The following is a 23,841-nucleotide window of genomic DNA, read 5'->3' as shown; positions in this document are numbered from 1 at the left end:
TAAGGAAGAAGGTGGACTATGTAGTACCTGCCCTCCTGAAGTGGGAGAGATGGAAACGATGATATGTCTGGCAAGGTGAAGAGGATGTATGCATGTGCTAAAGGGGTTCTCTAGCAGGGGGCTAATCTAGACTGATCAGAAGGAATTTGCTACCAGTTGTCCTTTTCAGAAGAACTTTTCTGTAGTGTTTTAGGGAAGACTGATGCCTTTCCCCCATCTCCCTTTATCATTCCCCCTCCTCCAAAGAAAATAACTAACCCTTCAAAAATTCATTGCATTAAGTGGGACAAGAATTCATTATTTTAATTTTTTAACAACTAGTTGGAGGTATAATTGATATACAATGAACTGCACCTATATAAAATTAATTTGTTAGGTTTTGGCATATGTATATACCCGTGAAATCACCACAACCAAGATAATTAACATATGAATCATCTCCGTAGGTTTTCTCATGCCCCTTTGTAATGCTCCCAATATGCTCTTACCTCCCCAGCACATCTCCAAGCAACCGCTTATCTGCTTTCTGTCACTATTGATTAGTTGGCAATTTCTAGTATTTTGTAAAAATTGACTCATACAATAAGTACTGTTTTGCCTGGCTTCTTTCACTCAGCATAATTATTTTGAAATTCATCCATGTTACTGTATATACTGGTGGTTCATTCATTTTTATTTCTAAGTAGTAGTAATTGTGGATATATGACAATTTGTTTATCACTATTACTTATCTGTTGATGGATATTTGGATTGTTTCCAGTTTTAGGCTATAACAAATAGATTTTTTATGAGTATTCATATTCATATTCTTTATATGTTCTTTTTTCTCTTGGGTAAATAGTTAGAATAGATAGATCATATGGTAGATGTGTGTTTGAATTTATAAGAACTTGCTAAACTGTTTCAACATTGGTTATACCGTTTTACATCCCACCAGCAGTATGTGAGACTTTCGGTTCCTCCATAGCTTTGCCAAAGCTTGGTATTGTCAGTCTTTTAAATAGGTATGTAGTGATATCATACTGATAGGTTCTAATTTCCTAGTGAATAATGATACTGAGCTTCTTTTCATGCGCTTGTTTACCATCTCTTATTACCATCTTCTTTTAATCAAGTGTTCAATTTTTTTGCCCATTTTTTAAAAAGCGTGGGTTGTTCTGTTGCTTATGGTTGAATTTTGAGAGTTCTTGTATATTCTGAATACAAGTCCTTTATCAGATGTATACTTTGCAAGCATTTTCTCTCAGTTGTGGCTTGTCTTTTTATTCTCCTCACAGTGTCTTTTGATAAGCAGAAGTTTTAAATGAAGTCCAATTTATTGTTCTTTTATGGGTTATGTTTTTAATGTTATAGCTTAGAAATCTTTGCCTAATCCAAGCTCACGAAGTTTTCTCCTAGAAGTTTTACAGTTTTATCTTTTACATTTTTAGGCATGTGGTCCATTTTGAGTTAAGTTTTGTATTTGGAAAGAAGTATAAATCTCGTTTCTTTTCATCCAGTTGTGTCAGCACCATTTGTTGAAAAGACTATTCTTTCTCTACTGAATTCCGTCTGCACCTGTGGATCTATTTCTGGACTTTCTATTCTGTTTCACTGATCTATTTTTCTCTCTTGACACCAGTACCATACAGTCTTATAGGGATGTGAGTATTATGGGATCTAGCAGACTTCAGAAGAAATGATAAGTGTTACAAACCTCAGGTATAGCATTCGATTTCAGTACAGGCCTAGAGAAAAGATAGTCATAATCTTTAAAAACCCTTTATTTGAATAGTGGAATGAAGTGGAGAGATATACTGTGTTGATAGTCAGAAAGATTCAATTCTCTCGGATGTTAATTCTCCCCAAAGTGATCTATAGATTCAGTGTATATCCCAATCAGAATCCTAACCAGATATTTGTAGAAATTGACAAGCTGATTCTAAAACTCATATGGAAATGCCAAAGACCTAGAATAGCCAAAACAACTTTGAAGAAGGAAAACAAAGTTGCAGGACTAACACAGCCTGATTTAAAGCCTGCAGACAGTGTGGTGTTGGTGTCAGTATTGAGGTTTACATCTTCATGTTATGCAATGAAATTGTGTCAATTAGGTTTTGCTGTGTAACAAACTTTCCCAAAACTTAATAGCTTAACAAAGTGTTAATCATTTATTTGCTCACAGTTCTGCGGGTCAGGAGTTTGGGTGATTGTTTTAGTCTTGGCCGCATTTGCTGAGCCTCAGTGGTCTAGGATAACCTCACTCTCATGTCTGGCAGTTGGCAGGTTAGTTGATCTGGGGGCTCAGCTGGAGCAGTTCATCTGTATTCCACTTGCTCTCGTCCTTCACACTTCTTCACACAGTAGTGTCGGGGTTCCAGAGAGTAGCAAGAGAGGGCAAGCCTCAGTGAACAGGCACCTGTCAAGCCTCTGCTCGTGTGATATTTGCTAATATCCCCCAGACCAATGTGAGTCACAAAGCTAAGACCAAATTCAAGGGGTGGAAGAAACAAATTCCACTTCTTGATGGAGGAGCTGTGAAATATTATGACCAATTTTTTGTAGTTCACCAAAAAGATATTATGAATTAGTTGAGATAAAAGTTTTTATGGAGAGAAAAAAGTTTTGTTGTTTAAGATAATGTATGTGAAATTATTTTTAGGTATGTTTCCCTAACAGTATTAGAATATTTACAATTATTTCCTGCTCTAAAAGTTTTACATTTTGCCCCTTAACCTTTATGTATTGTCTTTGTGAATTTAAAGTGAATAAACTAATGGCTGGGCGCAGTGGCTCATGCCTGTAATCCCAGCACTTTGGGAGGCTGAGGTGGGTAGATCACTTGAGGTCAGGAGTGTGAGACCAGCCTGGCCAACATGGTGAAAACCCTGCCTCTAATTAAAAAAAAGAAGTGAATAACTATTGTCCTATCCATTTACTGATTTATGAATGACACTTTTAACAAAACTGCTAATTCCTTGCCTCACAGTTTGTATGCCATGTCCCTCATTCCAAAACAGAAATGCATTTCAGCCATTCCATGGTTTACTCTGTTATTACCCATACTTCCTTTCTGTACCATGTGTCATGCAAAGGAGTGTTTCCATACTTAACTAGGATTTGCTATTTTCTGGTAGGTATAATTTAAAGATTTCCATTGGTGTAGAAAGTCTTACAATTTTCTTAGTACCTTAGAATCAATAGAACTCTTCCATGGATATTTTTAAATAGGCTTTTGACTCTTTTTGAATATGCCGACCTGCCTGCCTTTCTGTAGGTATGGCTTCATGTATGCTATGCTGTTTTATGCACTTGAAAAGTTGTTCCACTGCCTCAAAGCTTCCCACCACCACCCTAATCCATCTAGAAAACTCCCGCTAGTTTTTTAAAGTACGTTTTAAGCATTAATTGCTTGTGAAATATTTCTGGGTTTTCTTCACCCTAAGAAATTAGATGGTGGTGGTGGTGGCTATAGTAGCAATTGCTGCTTTATTTTCTCCCAAGCCATATTGGAATAAGCGTGGCATTTATCAAATGGTATTTTGGTGTGTATTATTTTCTACTTTTTCTCCCCTATATTTTCAGCTCTTGAATAGTTTTTGCTGTTTGTATGCCTTCATGCAATGTTGAGGATATCATGATTGAATGAATATTGACTGACTAACAAATTAGGGATGGTCTGTATGTGGTGATTGATTCAGTTACCTCTGATTTGTAGTTTGAATTTATTGCAGACCTTCTCTTTTCATATACTGATGAGCATATACCGTAGAAAATGTTTTAGCTTAATTCTTTTTTTTTTTTTTTTTTTTTTTGAGACAGAGTCTCACTCTTGTTGCCCAGGCTGGAGTGCAGTGGCACGATCTCGGCTCACTGCCACCTCCGCCTCCCGGGTTCAAGCGATTCTCCTGTCTCAGCCTCCCGGGTAGCCAGGATTACAGGTGCCCACCACCACGCCCAGCTGTTTTTTATATTTTTAGTAGAGTTGGGGTTTCACCACATTGGCCAGGCTGGTCTTGAACTCCTGACTTCAAATGATCCACCCACCTCGACTTCCTAAAGTGCTGGGATTACAGGCCTGAGCCACCGTGACTGGACTTTAGCTTAATTATTTGTGAGAAATAGGAAGATGGATGGACAGGTTCTATCCTTAGAGAATTCATCTAATCAATAAAATAAGTATGTCTAAAAACAAATAGAAAATGCCATATAAGTTCAGAGGAAACAGAAATCACTTCCAGTTGGAAGTAATCAGGAAGAGCATTGTGGAGCAGATGGCATTTAAGGTAGCATTTTAAGATTTGGGCATTTTGAAATGGGTAAGAAAACGTGATCAAAGGCACAGAGGCCAAAACAAAACAAAGTAAAAATTCTCCTTGATGGAGGCAACTGTGGGTAGTTAAATGTATCAATAATTGGTTTTGTACTTTATTGCCACTTGGAAATCAAGTATCCCAATAGAAAGTTTGTTAAAATTTATATGCAGGCATTATGTCTATTTTTTATTCTGACCGTGAGTTTATCAGGTTTGCTACCATTCTTTTTACTCATATTACTAAAACAGTGCTCTGAAAACTCTTTAACTGTTGTTTGCTAAATTCAGTCATTTATTTCTAAATTCTCATTTTCTTTAACCTTTCTAGATTTCTACTTGGCATTGTTATATATTCACCTCTGATATCAATTCATGAAATACCTTCCCTAGTATAAAGGATGTGAGATCGAAGAAAAGAAACAGATGTCCTCTGTATTCCTGGCTTTTATGAATAGTACACGATTATGCTTAATCTTTTTATCCTCTGTTTCTATTTCTGCCTTCTTGAAGCAAGTATTCCTCAAGGTTCTATTTTCAGCCTTTGCCTTCTATCTGTCTGTGTCTCCCCTCCACCTCCCATTTTTCTTTTGTCTCTGCTTTTCTTTTTTTGGAGTACATGGTTGATGTTTAATAAATGTTGTGGACTACATCAGTGTGGAAGAGGAATCTCAGCCCCATTATGGCCATGACTATTTCTCCTTTTCTCTTTGATCTTCGTGTCTAACCCTGACCTCTCCTCTAGCTGTACCTTCAACCCCGAGTACCTGTTACACCTTCTCTACCATTACTTCAAACCAGTTTATGCTTCAGATTTGTCTGTATTAGCAGTGTTATTCTTATTTGGCTAGTTAGCTAGAATTAGAACCTTTCTCTTATACCCTACATGTGGACAGTCTTCAATTACTGTGGATGTTGTCTTCATCATCTCTTATATATCTATACCTTCTTTATTCCTACTGCTAATATGTATTTTTTGCATTAGTCATCTGTAACCTGTTGTAATGGCAGCTGCTAATTGGTTTCCCCACCTTTAGGTTGTTCCCTTTTTCATTCTTACCTGCAGCCACCAAAGCCATTTTCACAAAACGTTATTTATGTAGCACTCTTTTCCTCTTGAGCAATCTTTAAAGATCAGATCTGAAATACATAGCAGGATGTCTTAGTCCCTCCATAGTGAACCTACCTACTTTTCTTGTCATTTGCCACCACCCACCCATAGTCAAGTAAACTGGTCACACGATCCCTTAGTCAGTCAGTCTTGCATATTTCTTTCTCTTTTTTTCCTTTTGGAGATGGAGTCTTGCTCTGTCACCCATGCTGGAGTGCAGTGGCGCAATCTCGGCTCACTGCAACCTCTGCCTCCCGGGTTCAGGCCATTCTCCTGCCTCAACCTCCTGAGTAGCTGGGATTACAGGTGCACGTGGCCGTGCCCGGCTCATTTTTTGTATTTTAGTAGAGACGGGGTTTCACCGTGTTGCCCAGGCTGGTCTCAAACTCCTGAGCTCAGGCAATCCACCCGCCTCAGCCTCCCAAAGTGCTAGGATTACAGGTGTGAGCCCCCGTGCCTGGCCCAGTGTTGCATATTTCTAATGACATATTTTGCCTGCATATATATCTTCCTCCTCCACCCCTCATCCCATCCTCATCCTTCCAGCTCAAGCCCTAGCTCTTTTGCTCTTTTTTTTTTCCCCCTCCTGGCCTCTAGAACTGACCTATCTCTTTTTGAAGTTCTGTCTTACCCTGGTGCACAGGGTAATAAAGAATCTTTGGAACCTTCTAAGAATACTGCGACTAAAACCAAATTTATACCTCAGGCAGAAATCTCAGCAATCTTTGCTAAAGCATGCTACCCTGAGGCATAGCTAATATCCTTAAACATTTGGCAGGATTGTGGCATAGGCAGAAGGGAAAGAAAAAGAGAGAAGAAAACAGGAATGAGAGAATAGGAGAGGAGGACAAGAATCTTAAATATTTTCTGGTTAATTTGATTGACTGAACTTAACCAGTGCTTGGTAAGTCTTGAGATCCCAAGGGTTGTATGTCAGTGTACAGATAACACTACAGCATCACCAACCATGTCCTCTGGCATAAGACTGATCTACCTTATCCTTAGCAAAACTTAAACTTTACAAATCTCATGATAATTTCTAAATATCTCACTCTTAAATACGAGGTCTATTTCTAGGTCTAGATTTTGAATAACTAGGTCTGTTTCTAAGTCTAGGTCTGTTTCTCCCTGATATCATTAAATTTCTGTTCAACAGACATTCTAAGTGTGCTAAGTGTTGAAACTTTTTTTTTTTTTTTTTTTTTTTTTAGTGAGACAGAGTCTCACTCTGTCTCCTAGGCTGGAGTTCAGTGGCACAATCTCAGCTCACTGCAACCTCCACCTCCTAGGCTTAAGCAATCTTCCCACTTCAGCCTCCCAAGTACCTGAGACTACAGGCGTGTGCCACCAGGCCTGGGTAGAGATGGAGCTTTGCCATGTTGCCCAGGCTGGTCTTGAACTCTTTGACTCAGGCAGTCCACCTGCCTGAGCCTCCCAATGGGCTGGGATTACAGGCGTGACCCACTGCCCGACCCGTGTTAAAACTTATGTTGAACAATGAATTGGGGCTGGGCATGGTGGCTCACACCCATAATCCCAGCACTTTGGGAGGCTGAGGCAGGTGGATTGCCTGAACTCAGGAGCTGAAGACCAGCCTGGGCAACATGGCAAAGCTCCATGTCTACAAAAAAGTTGAAAAAATTAGCCAGGCGCCGTGACATGCACCTGTAGTTCCAGCTACTTGGGAGGTTGAAGTGGGAGGATCCTTGAACCTAGAAGGCAGAGGTTGCAGTGAGCTGAGATCGTGCCATAGCACTCCAACCTGGGTGACAGAGTGAGACCTCGTCTTAGGAAAAAAAAAGTGAATTGGTATTTCATGTCTCTGCTAAGGAGATGTATGGAAATATACATGAAGGACTGTTTTCTGAATTCATGTTTCTTATTGATCAGGACACATTAACTTTAATACTATAAAAGCATCCATAATATCGTAGAGTGTAAACTTGAAAGTGGAATAGACTGGCATCATCAGCCAATAACTCTTGAGTTTATTGTGGAAAATCAGTCTTTTTATTTCTAGAATTTTTGAGTAAATATATTATTTAAAATTTTAAGAAAATACCCAGTCTGTTCTGATGAGGGGACTCACTTAGGAGTAATTTCTGAGTTGAAAATATTTTCATTTTTTGTTTCTATTTTTAAAGTCATTTTGATAAATGGGAAAAATACTGAAAGAATGATGTTGAGCTATTGATCCATGCATGGAATTTCTTTCTGTTAATAACTGAGGCTACATTATTCTGAAGAAAGACCATATCAAGAAAAGAGAGAGAAACCTTTCAAGTTTATAATTTGATTTTTTGTAGTGTGTTTTGTCTTATAGGTAAAAGATTCTCCTTTTTTTTCCATGAGTATTATTTCAAATTTTGGTTTGACTAAGTTATTAGTCTTCAAATTATAACAATTAAAAATATTTTACAGAAAGAAATGGGTAAAAGGCAAGATAAAGTATAAGAGTTATAATTCAAATATTACATTATTTTGATATTTTTCTGAAGAGCTGATTATTTAAGCTATACCTGGGCATGGTTTCGGCAGAACCTAGGTGAGCTATCTTAATCATATATCTAAAGATTAAGATTCTTTATTGTCTATATCCTCTAATCTTTTTTTTTTTTTTTTTCAAGAGACAGGGTTTTGCTGTGTCGCCCAGGCTAGAGTACAGTGGCATGATCATAACTCACTGTAACCTCGACCTCCTGGGTTTATGTGATTCTCCCACCTCAGCCTCCCAAGTAGGTGGGAGTATAGTCACGTGCTGTGTGCCACCATACCCAGCTAATTTTTTTTTTTGGGGGGGGTATAGACAGGGTCTTAATATGTTGACCAGGCTGGTCTCAAACTCCAGGCCTCAAGCAGTCCTCCTTACTCAGCTTCCCAGAGTGCTGGGATTATAGGCATGAGCCACTGCTTCCAGCCTATATCCTCTAGTCTTAAATGAGAGTTTATAGTTATCACATTATGCTAGGTAAAGCAAATGTGGTCGTATTATTATTATTATTATTATTATTATTATTATTATCATTATTATTTGAGACAGAGTTTTGCTTTCATTGCCCAGGCTGGAGTGCAGTGGTGCAGTCTCGGCTCACTGTAACCTCCGCCTCCCAGATTCAAGCAGTTCTCCAGCTTCAGCCTCCCAGGTAGCTGAGATTGCAGTCATGTACCACCATGCCTGGCTAATTTTTTGTATTTTTAACAGAGAAGGGGTTTCACCACGTTGGTCAGGCTGGTCTCGAACTCCTGACCTCAGGTGATCCACCTGCCTTGGCGTCCCAAAGTGCTGAGATTACAGGCGTGAGCCACCATGCCTTGCCTAGTCATATAAATCAGAGACCACGAGAATATTAATAATTTTTAAAGTACTTGTATTGAAAGTAATATCTGTTTTGGCTCCTTTAAACTTTTAACAAATTATAGGAGCAGTTAATGCTAATTTAAATGTGTATGAACGACTGGAAATTTATCTCTAAATTAGTAAGCGAAAACCAGCCACCTCCCCATTCCACCACCTGGAGGTACTAGTTTTGTGTTAATGGCTACACACACACATACACACACACACACACACACACGTGTGTATATATATGTATATGTATGGCATATAATGGTGTGTGTATATATAATGTGTATACATATGGCATGTATTGGTGTGTATGTCAACCAGTACATTACGTATATGTGTATACATATACATACATGTCTAACTTATATGTGACTTAATAAAAGCTTAACTAATTGCACACATAAATTTTTTAGTTTTTTTCATTTTATTTGGAGCACCGCTTTTCAAAGTCTAATTACATACATAATTTATTGATTGATGTACACATAGATTCATACATGCATGCATACCCCTATATAATTTCATTTACAAATATAGAACTATAACACATTATTAAACAACATAATATTTTTCTTTCTTTCTTTTTTTTTTTTTTTTTTTTTTAGACAGAGGCTCACTTTGTTGCCCAGGCTGGAGTGCAGTGGTATGATCTCGGCTCACTGCAACCTCAGCCTCCCAGGTTTAGATGATTCTGCCACCTGAGCCTCCTGAGTAGCTGGGATTACAGGCACCCACTACCACACCTGGCTAATTTTTGTATTTTTAGTAGAGATGGAGTTTTGCCATGTTGGCCAGGCTGGTCTCAAACTCCTGACCTTAGGTGATCCGCTCGCCTTGGCCTTCCAAAGTGCTGGGATTACAGGCATGAACCACTGTGCCTGGCAATTTTTTCATTTAATAATGCATCAGTCATATCTTTTCACCTTGTATGTATAGTCTAGAAGAATTTAAGTCTCTCTCTGGAAATTGACTGGGCCTTCAATAACATTTGGGGATCACTTTCATGCTTAAATTATGTCAGTTGTTTTAGGATTTGAATTACAGTCTTTTATCTTAAATACAACAGCATCTGGGAATTTCATCTATAATTAAGTCACCAAATATTGAACTGGGTTAACTCTTGAAGTTTAAGTTAGTCAGCCATATAGTTCATTATTACAGCCTTTTATGATGTATAAGACATATCATCATTTTCCAGTCTTCATATCAAGAAGAATCTTAGGAGATTTAATAGTGATTTAAGATACTAGCTTATAAGTGTATATGTGGCCCATCCTGCTGTACTGCTATATATGAAATGACAGAAGTGTACAGGGAGGAATAAGGATTAATAATTATTTGATTTGATTAGAAGAGGAAATTTAGCATAAGATTTTATTGCAGAAACATTCTTTTTTTTTTTTTTTTTAAAAAAAAGAAAGGTGTCACTATGTTGCCCAGGCTAGACTTGAACTCCTGGCCCAAGTGTTCCTCCCTAGTAGCTGGGACTACAGGCATATGCCGCTACACCCAGTCTTTTGTTATTTCTTAATTACCATTTTAATATCTATACAGGAGACTGTTAGAATATATAGTCGTCTCATATATGTGGGAGATTGGTACCAGGATACACCCTCTCACGCCCCTGCAGATACCAAAATTTGCAGATGCTCAAATTTCTTATATAAAATGGTGTAGTATTTGCATATAACCTATGTTCATCCTCTTGTAGACTTTAAATTATCTCTAAATTATAATTTCCAAAACAATGTAAATGCTATGTAAATAATTATTATAACTATTGTCTTTAAAATTTGTATTATATTTTTGTTATTGTATGGTATTGGGGTTTTTTTTTATTACTTTTCACAAATATTTTGTTTGCAGTTGGTTGAATTCACAAATGTGTAACCCAAGGATAAGGAGGGCTGACTGTATATTACAATCCCTTAAGGTATGGCAAAGCACATCTGAAATGTTATGAGGCTTTGATAATCTCTGTTAAGAATTGACAAAGTAGGGTTTTATAGTTCTAATGGTGAGAGAGACTATAAAACTGTTCATTAAGAGCAACTTTTTTTTTTTTTTGAGATGGAGTTTTGCTCTGTTGCCCAGGCAGGAGTGCAGTGGCATGATCTCGGCTGCAGTGGTGAGCCTTCGCCTCCTGGGTTCAAGCAATTCTCCTGCCTCAGCCTCCCAAGTAGCTGGGATTACAGGGTGCATGCCACCATGCCCAGCTAATTTTTGTATTTTTAATAGAGACAGGGTTTTGCCATGTTAGCCAGGCTGGTCTCGAACTCCTGACCTCAAGTGATCCCCCTGCCTCAGCCTCCCAAAGTGTTGGGATTACAGGTGTGAGCCACCCCACCCGGCCAAGAGTAATTTTTAAAAAATGTTTTTCCATGTATGAGAAGTTGCTTACAATATATAGTTTTGTGCTGTAGCATTGTTTTGCATTTTGGCTTTGCCTGTGTCCTTATCTGTTTCTCCCATAAACTGTAAATTCATTGACAACAGAACTGTGTTCATTTCTCCAGGGCTTAGTACAATATTTTGTATGCAATAGATGTTCAATAAATGTTTTATTATACTGAATAGATTTATTCTTGTTCTTCATGTGTCATGCACATAGAATCAGTACCAGCAAATTGAAGATAATCGAGTATAGTGGTCCTCCTAATCTGTTAGAACTGAGTTCAGGTAAATGTTTAACCAAGAATAACATCAAAATGTGCTATAGCCATTTTGACTCTTAAAAATCTGTTTCTTCTGAACAATCCTAAAATAAATGACAGTGACCATAAAAGGAGAAGAATAACACTGATGGGGGCGGGGCATGGAGGGCATAGTAATACTTAAATTCTCACAGATGCCCTCACAGTTGCATTTAATCCTCATGGTTTAATCATCCAAAAGCATGTTACAGTATTACTGGCTCTCCAAGATTAGGGACGTCATAGCCCCTGAAACTTATTTAGAATTATTTACCATTTTGAACTTTTGAATGCTTGTTCCAAATAGAAGATTTCGTAGGATCAATAGTTACAACTGGTTTGTCTTTTAATAAACATTTATTTTCACTTTCTGCTCACTCTATGTCCTTTTTCTAAGGATTACTTAGCAGTTTTCTGATTTTTGATGGGCCATTTAGGCTCTGAAAGCCAACTCTTGAACCTATTGTGCTTTGTCAGACAAACCTAACACCTGTCCATGTTTGTTACTGCTTTTAATATCTGTTATAGAAATATGTGTGCACATGTGTATTTGTATATAATGGCAGGGTGGGTATAGCAGCTCCCTAAAAGGAGAAAAGCAACTGGCTTTTCTGAAAAGACCTTTCCACCCCCACCTTTTTGCAGACAGCCGGAGTTAATCCTTCCAAGTTTGACTGGAACAGCTGAGCAAGTGTACCCTGCATATCTGGAGGCCTCCAGTGGACTCATGTTGCCTCAGAGTTGGGGCCACTTTCTTCTTTTCTAGTGCTGATCCTGCCAGCTGTCCTAGCCTCTGTTAAAGCACAGCGAGGGAGGTGTTAAATGATACAAAAACATACAGTGTCATGAAAGGGATCCCTTTACTGCATGTATCAGTGTGACTTTTTTCTCCCATTCCTTTCCGTGGCAGAAAGGTTTTATACTGTTAATCCTAACACCTGTCTCTGCCGGAGACAGTGAGAAGGGTGTGTGTGTGTGTGTGTGTGTGTGTGTGTGTGTGTGTATGTGTGTGTGTATGAGAGAAAGAGAATGCGCATGCGTGCACACGGGTACATGCTGCCCGCCCAAGAAAGAATAGAGTAGTAATTCCAGTCCCATCTGCCTTTCCGTGTCCTGGATTGGGAGTATTCTCTGACGCACTTAAAGCCTGGAACATATATATTATTTTGGCTCCTGGATACTTTAGACTTCCTACCGTGTTTGTGTGCCAGTGTGAGGAGTCTGTGTTCCCTTCCCTGGCTGTCATTCTCTGCCTCTTGAGTTTCTGGTTGAGTTGTCAATTTAAAAACCAACAGTAACAGCAAATCTCCAGTGTAGTTTTCAGTCTGTAACTAGTAACTCAAAGCTTTTTGCTTTTTTCTGAACATCTCTTCTGTGTATTGTCAAATCCTGTTGGGGTGGAGGCCTGGTCTCAACCAAGCTCCGACTTCATCAGCTGAGCCAAGCATACCTATCTGCGTAGACTGGAGGTCAGCGAAGGATTTTTTTGGTGCTGCCTAGTTCCTTTGGACAGGACAGCCAGCTCAAACAAGGCAAAAACTTAAGACACTTTTTGTACTGTCCTTATCTGAAGATTTTTTCCCTTTTGCTATGTATGGTGTATATTGTATGGATTATCAATATCCTGTTGTCCAGGTAAGCTAAGGGTTATAATTTCTAGATACTGTTTGATTGATGTGAAGCTTTATGGTGGAATGAAATGCCTACAGGCTTTCTGTCTTTTGACCCGGTACCATTCAGAGCCTAGCTTTCCCAGTGCTTTTTGCTAATTTACTGTAATAAGAGGATTTAATTTATAGTATTGGTGGCCAGACAAAGGTGGTTGGCATTCACCCCTAGAAGTTCTGAAACTTTGGAGAGATTGTGTGTGTGTGTGTGTGTGTGTGTGTGTGTGTGTGTGTGTGTGTGTGTGTGTTTTGAACCGGGTGGGCCGGACAATATAAATGTAACATAAAAAAACCATCATATTGTAATAAACTTTAGGCTTTGTTTTGAGCAGACGAGAGGCACAGATGGCAGTTTCCAAATGTTGTTGTATTTTCCAGAAAGGTAATATATAAAGTAGAGGGCATCTTTCCCCACTAAGACTATTTTTAGTCTAACGTTTTAGACTATTTTGTGATGAGATTAGTAACATCTTATTTGTTAACTTGTTGAAATCTAGAATTAGAAAATGTTAGGTCATTACCAAGTATATTTCTGAATATCTTATAGTAAGAAAAATTGAAGTTAGGAGTCCTGGATTCTGGTTCCAGCAATAGAGTTAACCACCACCATGTTCATACTCAAATAACTTCAATTTTTCTTGACTTTAGTTTTGTTGTATATAAAATGAAGGAGTTGGGCCAGATGACCTCTCAGCTATCATGCTTTTTTGAAATATTGTGATGGAAACCTAGAATAAGAAAATAAATACAGTTAATACAATTAATTCTGAATTAAAGATACTACTTGGTCTGTCAGTTTGTTTTAGTTTATTTGTTTTCATGTTCCTTTAATTATTTTTTTCTTTCAAATAGCCATTTCTCTAATAATTAGCACCTATGTTGCAGGTTGGACCGGAATGCATAGAGTTAAAAGAAATAATGGACTAACTAGTACATCTTATTAGGTATTTTGGGCCTAAAGGCCCGAGCTATTTTGGATTGGGCCTGTTGGGTAAGCTCTCTGAAGAGTAAACTTACAGCTTTCATTCAAGTCTAAAGCTATCAATATTGCAATCATATGGCAGTGGCTGTGATTATGTTTCTCTTTAACTATATTCTAATAGGGGTCTATATTATATGTTTTATATTAATGATATAACTGTTTCTGTTATTTTGGATTATTCAAATTAAGAGTATTTTATATTTACCATAATAAGTTTTGATATATTTGTGGATTTCACTTATCTATGAACTATACTGACATAAAACAATAGCTTGGGCTTTGTAACAGCTTAAGGCTGGAAGTGTTATGAGACTAGATTAGAACCAGATCTTTTTACAAGTAAATATTAATGTGCTTTCAATGAGAAACATCTGTGAACAGTAAATTTCTGACCCACAACTAGCAAAGTATGGGAATTATAGTAACTATAACATAAGTAAAATTCTTTGAGGAAAAAGTTGAAAAAGTAAAAATGTTTCCCAAGTGAATTGAAGTATTAGAAATATATGAAAAAATAATTACAGTATGTAATTGAATTTTTTGAGGAAGGAAATTGACCATCTCCCCCTTCCAATTTTGGGGTGGATTAAAGAGTTCCTGTTCAGAAATTATGATATGGTTTGATGAATTTTCCACCCCCAATTTTTTTGGTTATTAGTATTTAGTACTGATAAATGTAGTGCACAGTATTTGAAACTACACTTTTCTGGCTTTACTCCATTTGTAGGTTTATTCTATCTGAAATTAAGGTCATTTAGAAATGGATATAATGGGATGTTAAAATTTAAGGGTTTACTCTCCATTCTGCCACATAGGAAAGCTAATGGGATTAAAAAAAATTTTTTTAATTAAAGGATCCCAAGCTATTTTACAATCTTATTTATTACTTTTTTAAAGTAACAGTTTTTTTCAGTGCATTTATAAATGAGTAGTAGATGGTTGGTTACTACCCAAACTCTTAACTACGGTTATAAAATGTTCTTAGCTTCTTTTATATATTCTTTTGCTTAGTTAAATCCAAGCTTTTCATTGCATAATGCTTGCAGTTTCATACTAATGCATTATGCAGTTGGACGTTATGGAGGACATGATTGAACAGTATTTCTTTTAATGAAAGGTTTTACATCTATTTTTAATTAAGTTATTTCTAGAATTGCTAGTTTTGAGTTAATGAAACAAAGTGAGTTCTCTTCAACAGAAGGTTCGAAAATATTTTAGGTACTTGACCTTTCATTGCTCTTATTGTTAAAATCATGCCTATTTTAAGAGTGTGCCATTGAAAATGATTATATTATTAGTTATAATTTTTGTAGAACCTAGTCTAGCCAAATTAGTTTAAAATCAGGCAGAGTAAGGAGATACAGGCTTGCTTGTGATTTAAGGGACGATGAATGTAGTCTCCCTGCCCAGACAAATCTATTTAAGAAACTGTTCCTGAAGTTATTCTTATAGACAGTCTTTCAGATTAAACATTTACTGCCTCTGATCAGATGGTTAAAATGTAACTTGTTGTAAGTTAAGGGTATTGTCTTTTATCACAGATTTTCCTTAGGCACTTTTACTTACCCTGTCATGCAAGTGGTGAATGGGGCAGTTGGAGGAAGAGGAAACAAGGTCTTAAATTATTGGAGGTATAGCTAAATTTCCTGGTTTGAGGGTTTAGGGTAGCCAAGGACAGCTTAAGGATATTAGGCGTCTAGAAGATTGAGAGACAGAAATTTACCTATCTAAAGGACACTTTTTCTTTTGAAACGGAGTTTCTTTCTTGTCACCCAGGCTGGAGTGCAGTGGTGTTATCTCAGCTCACTGCAACCTCTGCCTCCCGGGTTCAAGCAATTCTTCTGCCTCAGCCTCCCAAGTAGCTGGGATTACAGGCGGGCATCACCACACCCAGCTAATTTTTTTTTTTTTTTTTTGTATTTTTAATAGAGACAGGGTTTCACCATGTTGGTCAGGCTGGTCTTGAACTCCCACCCTCAGGTGATCCACCTCCTCGGCCTCCCAAAGTGCTGGGATTACAGGCGTGAGCCACTATGCCCAGCCTAAAGGACACTTTTGATACTGAGGTATGCTCAGGTCTTCAAAATGCTGTAGAGTATGTTAGGCTCTCCATTTCTTCATGGGAAGTTGACCTTGGTGTTAAGCAGTACACACACACACACACATACACACACACACACACTATATAAATTTATTTACTTATATAGTTTATACTTATACAGTTTGTGTAATTATATTAACTTATATAGTTTATACTTACATAGTTATATAATTATATTAACTTATATAGTTTATGTAATTATATTAACATATGCAAGTTTATCCTTATATAGTGTATGTAATTATATTAACATATGCAAGTATAGTTTATACTTATATAGTTTATGTAATTATATTAACATGCAAGTTTATACTTATATAGTGTATGTAATTATATTAACATATGCAAGTATAGTTTATACTTATATAGTTTATGTAATTATATTAACATATGCAAGTTTATATAATTTATATAAATTGAATTTATTTTCTCATTCTGAATTAGTTTATTGTGTACCAACTGTTTTTTGAGTACCTACTGTGTGCCAGATACTATGCCAAACATAGGGATATTCGTGGTGAACAAGACAACAACGTTTCCTGTAACTTAATAATAGAGGCATGGCATATTCGTGGCATGCCGTTGGATAAACAGCACTCTTCAATTTTCACAGATTAATCATGTATTATCTTCTTGACAACCCAGTTATTGATAAATTTGTTTACGTCCCATCCATTTTCATATTTATCTGAGAACCTTTTCCTTAATCCCTCACAGGGATGTGTACAATGTACACATAATTTCAGTTGTATGTATGACTGTAGTTATCTGGGGTCTGGGATTTCTTAAAGATGTGAATAAGTTACCCAAAGACATGTAGTAATTTGTGAATTAAATTTTTTGATTTGCCTGGCCTCACTGATGTCTTAGTTTATGTTATTTGTGGTTTTGTGCTAAAGGTTTGACTTTGGGGGACAGGAAATAAATGAGGATTGTTTTTTATAAGCCTATAAGCATTTGATTTCAAATTTCACACTCACTTTATTTTTTTTTGAATGGTGAATGGGTTCTATAACTGAACTCTGCCTAAACTAGAGAAATAAAGTTAGGGAAATAATAGAGTTAGCTGTAATTTGACTTCATTTATGTTAAGGGGAATGTTGGGTCAAAGGATATTAAAGTGGTATTGTATTAGAGGTGCTTCTGGAAAGGTATTTAATATCTGTTAGGTGTAAATTGTTATTTACACTTAGTTAGGGTTATTGTGTGGGGGCGTGCTGGCTGTGAAGAGCCTTTATACCAACAAGTTTTTATTATTGCAGGAAATGCTCTCCCTTTAATGTTGCCTTTCACTTGGGTGTCAGAGGCAGCCTGGGAAAGTTGGAGCAAGCCCTGCCTTGTAGACAGGGACTCTTAGATCTGCTTTTATAGCAGTGCTGGTATGTGGGTGGAAGGTAGGGAAGTTGAGTCACTTCTGTATGACAAGAACACCTAAAAAAATTTTTTTTTAAATGAGTGGGTATTATTTTGTCTAGAATCTGAACTATTCTAATAAAATTGAAAATAAAGCCTTTCTCCCACTCTTTTTGTACATCTTTCTTTCAGCTTCAGATTTCTGAAAGATACTGAAAATAAAACTGAAGTAAGGCCAGGCGCGGTGGCTCACGCCTGTAATCCCAGCACTTTGGGAGGCCAAGACGGGTGGATCACCTGAGGTCAGGAGTTCAAGACCAGCCTGGCCAACATGGTGAAACATATCTCTACTAAAAATGCAAAAAAAAAAAAAAAAAAACTGCCGGGCATGGTGATGTGTGCCTGTAATCCCAGCTACTTGGGAGGCTGAGACAGGAGAATCGCTTGAACCTGGGAGGTGGAGGTTGCAGTGAGCTGAGATCGTGCCACTGCACTCCAGCCTGGGCAACAGAGCGAGACTCCACCTCAAAAAAAAAAAGTGAAGTAAATTTATAAATTTGAAGATATCTCCAAGTGTGCTCTTGGAAGAAAGAATGCTTTTATAATATTTTGGTAACTACATAGGTGCTCTTCATTCCGATGTATCCATGTGTGAATAAATAAATGGCTAGAGTAATAGAAATCAAGGCATTATTGTTTGATTTCAACAAACATTCATTTACTGTGTATTCAGACACTGGGTTAAGAACTGGGGATATAGTATAAAACATGATTTCTACCCTCAGACTGCTCATAGTCTAGTCATAGTTATGCAGAACAGTAACTCCAACCGTTATGTACCATGGATTAGTGCTAAGGTAAAGTATGCTCACAGATAAGGGGTACCTAAACCAGATGTGGGAGCAAGTAGGGTCAGGAAAGGCTTTCTGGAGTAGGGGATTTCTGAAGTAAGCCTTGAAGGATGAATAACCCATATAGTCGGCCATGTTCAAGGGAAGAAGAATAGAAACATGGTGTTCAGAAGAGATGTATGGGCTCAAAAATAGAAATGTGGGAGCCGTCAGGGTAAACTGCTGGTAACTGAAGTGATAGAATGAGTTGGAACACCTTGAGCAAGTGTGGTCAGCAATGTTAACTTCTTTGAGGTTTGGACCCTTTTGAGAATCTGATAAATACTTACAGATCCTCTCTGCATGGAAATGCATATAAGAAAAATTTCCACTGGGGTGCCTGTGTTAGGAACCATGCACTTTGGGTTAAGAACCTCTGGTGTGCAGTAAAAAGAGATCTGAGGATGACACCTTGCAAGTAACAACAACAATTGAGAGGATGGTAGAGGAAGAAGAGTACGATGGGGAAGAGGGTGAACAGGGAAAGAGGAAAGTTAAGAAAGACTGGTATCATTTTAAGTTAAGAGTGAGAGTTTCCCAAAGGAGGGAATGCCAAATACCACAGACAAATCAAAGAAGACATAAAATGTCCATTGAATTTGGCCATGATTTGGAAGTCTTCAGTCACTTCAGTAAGGTAAATTTCAATTGAGTAGTATGGAGGAAAGGAAGCTGGGGTTCTGGAGATTGGATGAAACACTGAGGAAACAATCAAAGAGTTGAGACTACAGGGAGAAGTACCTCTTTCCTTCATTTGTTTATTTAATAAATATTTCTTGAGTACTTACCATGTCCCAGACAGTGTGCTGGAAGCTGGGGATTTGTCCATGGAGAAGGCAGGGCCTCCTTCATTAGCTGACATCTCATTGTGCCCACCCTGTTCCAAAGCTTTCCAGCCCCTGCCTGTCTCTGTCCTCCCAAACACACATACAGGAAATGTCCTAAAATGATTTTCTCCTTGGTACATTACCGGGCACATTCAGCCACCAGGGGACTCCAGTTTTGCTGGGTCAGACCCAGGCTGCTCAATTGCTCTTCTCTCTCTTGGACACCAGGGAGCAAATTGTCCTCTATAATACTAGGGACACACTTCAAAATATCATTGTGCCAGTCAGACCTCACTATGAGCCTGTCATTCAGTGAGTTTATAAAAATCATTGTAACATTTTTTTTAAGCTTGTACCAATTCTTTCCTGTAATAAATTTTTAAGCCTATTTGCACTGTGAAATATTGGTTCTAAATGTAGAAAAGTAGCATGAATTCCTGGCCTGAGGAAACCTTTATCCTAGTCTTGGACTTTTTGCATGTGGGGACCCCTCATTTGCCCTTTTCTTTAAAAACAAAATAAAACAAAACAAAAAAAACTCCTTGGGGCGTTGTCTCTTTCCAAGATGTATGGAGTCTGCAGTCACACCTAAGTGTCAAGGTAGCTGCTGCTTTTCAAAGGATGGGGGCGGGGGACACTGTGGGGGAGATGCTATCTTCTTGGTGCCCCGGGCTTTTTGTCAAGAATAGTGTAATAAACCAGAGGATTCAGAGAATGATATACAGTGATTCTGAGGTTTATTTCAGTTATTAGAACTGAAAACACAATTATCCCATTAGTATGATTCAGGATTTTTTCCAAAAATACACTGGGTTGCTCTTGCTTCCAGTGAAACTCACCTGCCCATTTTCTGCTTACTCACTTTGTCTTTAGGAAAATTTGACTGCTTTTTATCTCCTTCTGATTGGCTTTTCAGTTGCAAATTCAGAGAGTACTATATATTCTGTGTTCCAGGTCACTTCTAAAAAGTGTTAAATAAGAACAGGCCTAGTACTTATCTATATTACTTTACTCAGCATTTTTCCTAATATTTGAATATCTCATTCTTTTTAAAATTATTACTATGGATTATGCCACAAGTATACAGATATCTGTAAAATGCACAGAAAAGAGCCTGACATACTATGTTACATCAGTTTCTCCAGGTTCCACAGATGGTCCTGTATTTCCTGTATTCCTTTCAGAATTGTTAAAATGATAATTAATTTAGGAACGGGTGTAATGATGTTGTATTGGCAGTGTGCCAGCCAACGGTGTTATACAACACATTTTTTTAATTTAAAAATTTTAAAAATTTAATTCACAATAGAGATAGGGTTTCTCCACATTGCCTTGGCTGGTCTTGAGCTTCTGGGCCCAAGAAATCCGCCAGCCTTAACCTCCCAAAGTGCTGGGATTACAGGTGTGTGACACTGCGCCTGGCCAATACAGAACATTTTTAAAAGCCTAGTTCTGCATGTTGCCAAACAATCCTTATGGAGACAGCAAAAAACTATGTATTCTCAGTGTGATTTGTTATTTTGAATTTAGATTTCTGTAGATGTTTATTTTTTAAATGGAGAGCTTGTGATGTTAGCCGTGGGCTTGTAAAAAATAAAAATAGATAAAAATTAAAAATGGGAAGCTTAATTTTGGAATTAATCTTTTTAACCTTTGGGTAGTCTTTTAGAAAGTATATCCTAAAAATACATAGCATAACTAAAATATCTCATAAATCCTTTAGAATGAGCTTCTATTTATTAGAATGCTGTAAAAAATTAGAAAATCTTAATTTTATGAGACAACTGATAAACTCATAATTTTATAAATTGTTTTATTTGAATGTGTGATAATATAAAATAGGGAAATTATGAAGTTTATATTCAGAGGTTAAAGATTTTTCCAAGATCACTAGTAAAGGGCAGAATTAGACCAACTTCGGGACTGAACCACATCTTTGAGGCATTTTTTAATTATATTATTTTAATAAGAGAACTTTAAAAAACTCTTATTGTCAGTATTCTCCTAAACCTGTATCTACAGCACTGTATAACAATTACTATTTACAATAATGACACAAATTTCTGGGGTATATATAAGAAAGGATTTATCTTTTTCAATAAAGGCTGAAACGTAGAAGGCTGGAGAAAACAAAAGGTGAATTTTCAGTTAACCAAAATTTTTATTGAAGCTGGAAGCCTTAAGGAAATTTGCATGCACCTTTGTGTATCCCTTAAGTTTCTTAAGCAGTCATATTTGTAGACACCTTTTTCAGAGTCTCCAAGTATTTTTTATAGTAAGAAAAAAATCATTTAAATTACCTCTCATTACCTCTGTCCTCTCTTTTAGTCCTTTGCTCTCACTAGGCTGGTTTGGTCTTCCAGGACAAGCAAGTTCTTGCATATTCCTGTTCCTTGAAAAACCTTCCAGTTAGTGGTCATGTAATAGCTTTTCACTTCTTCACATCTTTCTTGTTAAATCCACTGCATCTATAAACTGTACATCAGTAAAAATGTTTTATTAATATTAAAAATAATTTTGTTTCATTTCTTATTTATTAGACATTCATGGCTGGAATCTCTTAAATCTGTATTAACTATAGTAAGCTGCTATGAATGCTTCCAGTGCTATATAATTAATTCCATCATCGCATCCTTAAAATATGCCAGCACATGGCGTTTGCCCCTCCCTCTTTCTCCCTCCCTCCTCCCCCTACACACACACACACACACGCACACACGCACACACGCGTGCGCACAGCGCACACTAAACTGCCATTCTCCAGCAAGCCTGCTTCTGGAGTTGGGAGATGTCAGCCTGCTGGGAGGGGGTGGGGGGAGGAGGAAGAGGTGGGGCTCTACTCTGATTAATTACCTTAGGCATTCAGGGGTGGGGCTTCCTTCAGCCATCTGCCTGAGATATGGGAGGGAGCTGGAGAAAGAAGGAGGGGGAGAGACTGCCAGAGAGGAAGAGAAAAGAAAGGAAGAAACATTAGAAAGAAAAAGGAAGGAAAACGGTATAAAGGGAGATCAATTACCCACCCTTAAATAGCTAGATTGGGGGGGGGAGGGGGGTGGAAAAGAAAGCTGTGGAGGTGTGCCCCAGCACGGCTGCTTTGAAAGGTTTATCATCTATCCGTTTGGTTTATGGAGAAAAAGAAAATGGTAACTCAGGTAAGATTTGTGCTTCCTCGGCATGTTTCTTTTCTCCTCTCTGGGATCTAAATAAAGGTTTGAGGGTGGAGTATAGTAAGAAGAGTTTTAATTATTATTGTCTTCTTAGAACAGCCCAGATTTATTGTTATCAGCTGAAAAGTCTGTGTCTGTTGAGTCCGTTTATGTGTGTATTATGTATCCGTATCCTTTCTCCCCCCTCCCTCAACTCCATAGCAGATTCCTGTTTCCTGTACTGTGCAGCTGTAGCTCAGGAAAGACCCTGTGGGGATTTGTCTACCTCTTTGTCTTGGTTCTGAGAAGAGGGAGGGAGAGAAAGACTGCAGAGGTAGGAAGAGATTCCTGTAGACTGCCAAAAAGAGGGGAGCAGGATTCCTTTTAAGAATTTCAGAAGAATTTGTGTTATAGGGAAATCTGATTCCTTGTTCACTTTGGTTTCTCAGGATTGGCTATGGAATTGTAGTTTTGCTGTTACTCTAAACTGCTTATTAAAAATGAACGTTAGGAAAGAATGTTTCATTTTCATGGCTTTGTTACTGGCAAAGAAAATTTTCAGTAGGAGCATTCAGGTGTAACAGAGGCAGGTAGAGCCCTCCTTGACAGGAGAATGAATCTGAATGTATAAATCACAATCACATAGCCTTTAAAATACATTTGAAGGAGAGAGAGTAGGAAATGGAAGATATCTCTCCTCCCTCTGTCTCCCCTCTCATTCTTCTCTCTTCTCTCTCTCCCACTCCCACTCGCTCTCTCCCCCAACCCCCTCAATCCCCCTTTCTCTCCTCCTCCTTTTCCCCTCTTTCTCCCTGCCTCTTTTTGGTTATGCCAGGCAATATCTAATCTGCATTTTAGCAAGTCATTCCTGACAAATGGAAAGGTGAATGCTCTTCCACAGTTCTCCCTGGCAAGGCAATTTTTCTTGTTAGCATCCTTCTGTACGCTCCATTACCCTTTTTCCTTTATGTATAGGTTAAGAGGAAATGACGAGGCTCTGATTTATCAATGAGAAATCATTTACACTGTAGAACATTCAAATCCTTTAGTCTCAGACTTAAGATCAGTTTCACTCCAGGTTTCTGTGCTCTGTGGGGAAATTTCATCACTGGACAGTGCTTTCCTTTTAAGGAGGTTGCCCTTTTTTTGTATTCTCTCTTTTCCTCTCCCAGTCACCACCGGAGGGCGAGAGAGCCAGCTAGCTATCAGGATAGAGGCATCATTTTAGGAGCTGGAATCCTGTTTAGTTATATAATGCCCTGCAGTGCCGTTTGGAAGGAGGGAAACCTGTAGGGATATTTTCCCATTGGGACCCGGAGGAAAGAAGTTTCAAATATATCTTTTCAAAGTAATTTTTCACCAAATCTGAGTTTAGAAAATTTCAACAAACTCCTTCCTCTTTTGGAAAAGTGGAGAAGCTTTTGAAATGTTTCT

At 37.8% G+C, this 23,841-nt stretch overlaps 1 protein-coding gene across 33 annotated transcripts in view; it reads left to right on the top strand.

The window, feature by feature from the left end:
- Positions 1 to 23,841, top strand: part of RBFOX2 (RNA binding fox-1 homolog 2) — a 291,147-nt gene that overhangs the window by 170,292 nt on the left and 97,014 nt on the right. For 8 of the 33 annotated variants that reach the window (XM_054469638.2, XM_054469635.2, XM_054469632.2 and 5 more), the window contains exon 1: positions 18,047 to 22,413. The exons of 24 other annotated variants lie outside the window; for them this stretch is intronic. In XM_054469638.2, the coding sequence (XP_054325613.1) occupies positions 22,387 to 22,413 (27 nt within the window). In that variant the 5' untranslated portion in view covers positions 18,047 to 22,386. Of the gene's footprint in view, positions 1 to 18,046; positions 22,414 to 23,841 lie in introns of those variants that run through there. One more of the 33 variants, XM_063663021.1, reaches the window with a different exon arrangement.

The sequence above is a fragment of the Pongo pygmaeus genome, chromosome 23 (assembly GCF_028885625.2).
Source record: "Pongo pygmaeus isolate AG05252 chromosome 23, NHGRI_mPonPyg2-v2.0_pri, whole genome shotgun sequence".
In the NCBI taxonomy this organism is placed as follows: Eukaryota; Metazoa; Chordata; class Mammalia; order Primates; family Hominidae; genus Pongo; species Pongo pygmaeus.
The sequence above is the reverse complement of the archived record's forward strand: the minus strand, read 5'-3'. Positions and strand labels throughout refer to the sequence as shown.